This window comes from Eurytemora carolleeae, unplaced genomic scaffold, assembly GCF_000591075.1.
Source record: "Eurytemora carolleeae unplaced genomic scaffold, Eaff_2.0 scaffold805, whole genome shotgun sequence".
NCBI lineage: Eukaryota > Metazoa > Arthropoda > Copepoda > Calanoida > Temoridae > Eurytemora > Eurytemora carolleeae.
The window spans coordinates 159,010-161,783 of record NW_019396832.1 but is presented as its reverse complement, the minus strand read 5'-3'; the positions used below and the strand labels follow the sequence as shown (position 1 = coordinate 161,783).

The window sequence follows — 2,774 nt, the reverse complement described above, 5'->3', positions numbered from 1 at the left end:
CTCTTTACTCCCCCTCACCTCACTTATCAATCATTTAAATGATTATTGATTAACAAGGTCATTTATTTATCAATATAGCGTAAACATGTATTTAGGTCAAACTAATTTTAGGAATTCTTTAATTTATATATTTGGATAATTTAGTACAAAGTACACATAGATCAAGCTAGACAGCTATAAAAAGTTGCATCAATTTTCAAGACTGGTTCCGGTTTAAGTGTAGCAATGGCTTGGCCTTAAACATTATAAACTCTATAGCACTTCTTTTCAGCTTTAGTTTTTACTTTTTAAGTAGAAATATGCAAAATTTTAGCATTAAGCTTGAAATCTTTAGATCAATATACTTATACCGTACAACTACTAAGCATACTAGTTGACAGACGACTGGAAAATTCGTTATTGAACTTTTATGAGCATCTGAGGACACAATTTGTACTTTTTATAGCTTTTCATAATGCAGTGTACATCCTGGAAAAGCCGTTTATAAAAGTTAAAAACAACCTTTAAAGCTGAATTTTGACTTCCAGAGAGACATAATTCTATTAAGTTATAAAAGGTACACATCTAGTGCTACAAATAAGTAAAAGGGTTTTATTTAGGTCAAATCAAAGGCCAAATTGAAGCACTTTAAAGCTGACCTGCAGTCATGAATATACATGTAAATATGCATAGCATTTCAGATCTTTGAAATTTTCATTTCTTTTTTACATATATAGTTTCTGTGATATCTTCGACATGTCTTCGCAAGCTTAGGTTTCCAACGAAAAGGGTAAATCGTTTCGCGAAAATTTCGCATTTCCTTTGCTAGAGAAAAATTCGAAAGTTTTCGCTTTTTCGCGAAGAAAGAAATGCGAAAAGTTCGCTAAAAAACTAATGGAAAAGTTTCAAGGAAAAAATGCGAAAATTTTGCGAAAAAAGAATACGGAGAAGAAATTATCAATTATGATGCAATAAAACTTCTAATGCTGAACTCAGAGGGCAGAGAATTTCACAAGCTTTTTTGTGCAACAATTATAGTTTTCGCAGAATTTCTCGGAAATTTGCATTTTTTCGCTGAATTCATTTTCGCAAAAAAAGAGAAATTTCGCGAAAAATTTTGCGAAAATTTTCGCATTTCTTCCCGAAAGTTTTTGTTCGCTGGAAACCCTAATCTTAGCGCACCTTACATTATTTAGATGAATAAACATTCCTTTTTAAAGAATAGGATAATTTTATTTGTCCAACCTGGTACCCGACAACATCAGCATCATTTTCTTTATTTTTCAAAAAAAAATTGTCCTTAAGAAAATGTGTCATCACTCTGAGTCTGCACCTTTGTAAAAGTTATATAAATTTTCAAGACTACCGGGGACTTTTAAGAGTCGCAATACCTTTACCTATGATTCTAGCTCACGAACTCAATTATATGTTTCCTGTTTAGAATTATAAACTACTCATTTTTAGTTTTATTTTAAAAGGAGCTGGAAAAATAATGAGCTGCCATCCTTTGGATCACCACAGATGGGAGTTTGTTTTATTTAACCGGGTAACGAATAAGAACATGATTTTTAGCAATTCTCGGCGATATTTCTTCTCTTCTCTTATTAGTTTTAATGTATCAAATATTTTTGATGTCTCCGCAAAGTAAACAGAAATGTTTAAGCGTAATTTCAAGTGACCCTCACAACAGTACCCTAAATAGTTTTTTCTGATTGAATTACATATTTTTTATGTGGTTTTTGTGTTTAAAAGTAACAAGCGTATCAGTTGCTTCAAAAATAACGAAGAATTTATCAGAATTAACCACTTCTCAAAAACAANCCTTAAACTCAAATTTTCTATTCCTCCTATTTTTTCAAGTTGTTGGAGTAGACCTTTTTATATTTCAAACTTCGATTATTCGATCTCTCAGAAATCATGTAATATAAAAGTTCTACGACATTGAGTTACAAAGATGATAGGATTAGAAAATCAGATTTTGTGACAAAGACTCAACTCCTTTACTAGTCCGTTCAGACAGAACAAATCCGGTTATTTTGTGAACCCAAAAATACGTATAGCAATTAATCGCGTCAAACTTAAATATAGTTTTCGCTGTGTAGATCATGTTTATGTGATGTGGATTAGCGCTTTCTCATTCAAAAGTATGGATCTCAGAAAACTAAACCAATTAGCGTAATTGTATCAAAACATTATTATTGATTATTGTGGAATAATAAAGACATTTATTACGATATGACAATTACGACTGATAATTACAACATTAAACTAATGGAAAATAATTAAATAAATAAATAAGTTAATAAAATTACTTCAGTCAGCCATCATCATAGCGAAGAACTCGTTAAAATTGATCTAAAATAAAAAAGATAAATTAATGAATAAGAACAGGGTTATCCACAAAGAATAAAACTATAATGAAGACCATAATCTAACCAAATATGATAATCCAAGGGTATAGCATTTGGTGTTCTGCCTTATAGTGAAAGAGAACAGAATATATTAGAGTGGAATTTAGACAATCCCTCGGTATGAATTTTGTCAGTCCCTTTCAGCCTAAAAGGGGGTTCAAAGTGTACAAATTATATGCATTATTATTACAAATTATATGCAGTATTATTACAAATTATATGCAGTATTAATACAGAATGTTCCCTAGACTATGGCAGCAGTGAACGCCAAAAAGTTACATATTGCCCATATAACGGCAACAGTGAACGCCAAAAAGTTACATATTGCCCATATAACGGCAACAGTACACGTCAAAAAGTTACATATTGCCCATATAACGGCAG

At 31.2% G+C, this 2,774-nt stretch overlaps 1 protein-coding gene across 1 annotated transcript in view; it reads right to left on the bottom strand.

The window, feature by feature from the left end:
* Positions 1-2,187: 2,187 nt before the first annotated feature.
* Positions 2,188-2,774, bottom strand: part of LOC111709185 (neo-calmodulin) — a gene marked incomplete in the record, with an annotated part of 9,545 nt that continues 8,958 nt past the window's right edge. The window contains 1 exon segment of the mRNA XM_023482798.1: positions 2,188-2,334. Coding sequence (XP_023338566.1) covers positions 2,293-2,334 — 42 coding nt within the window.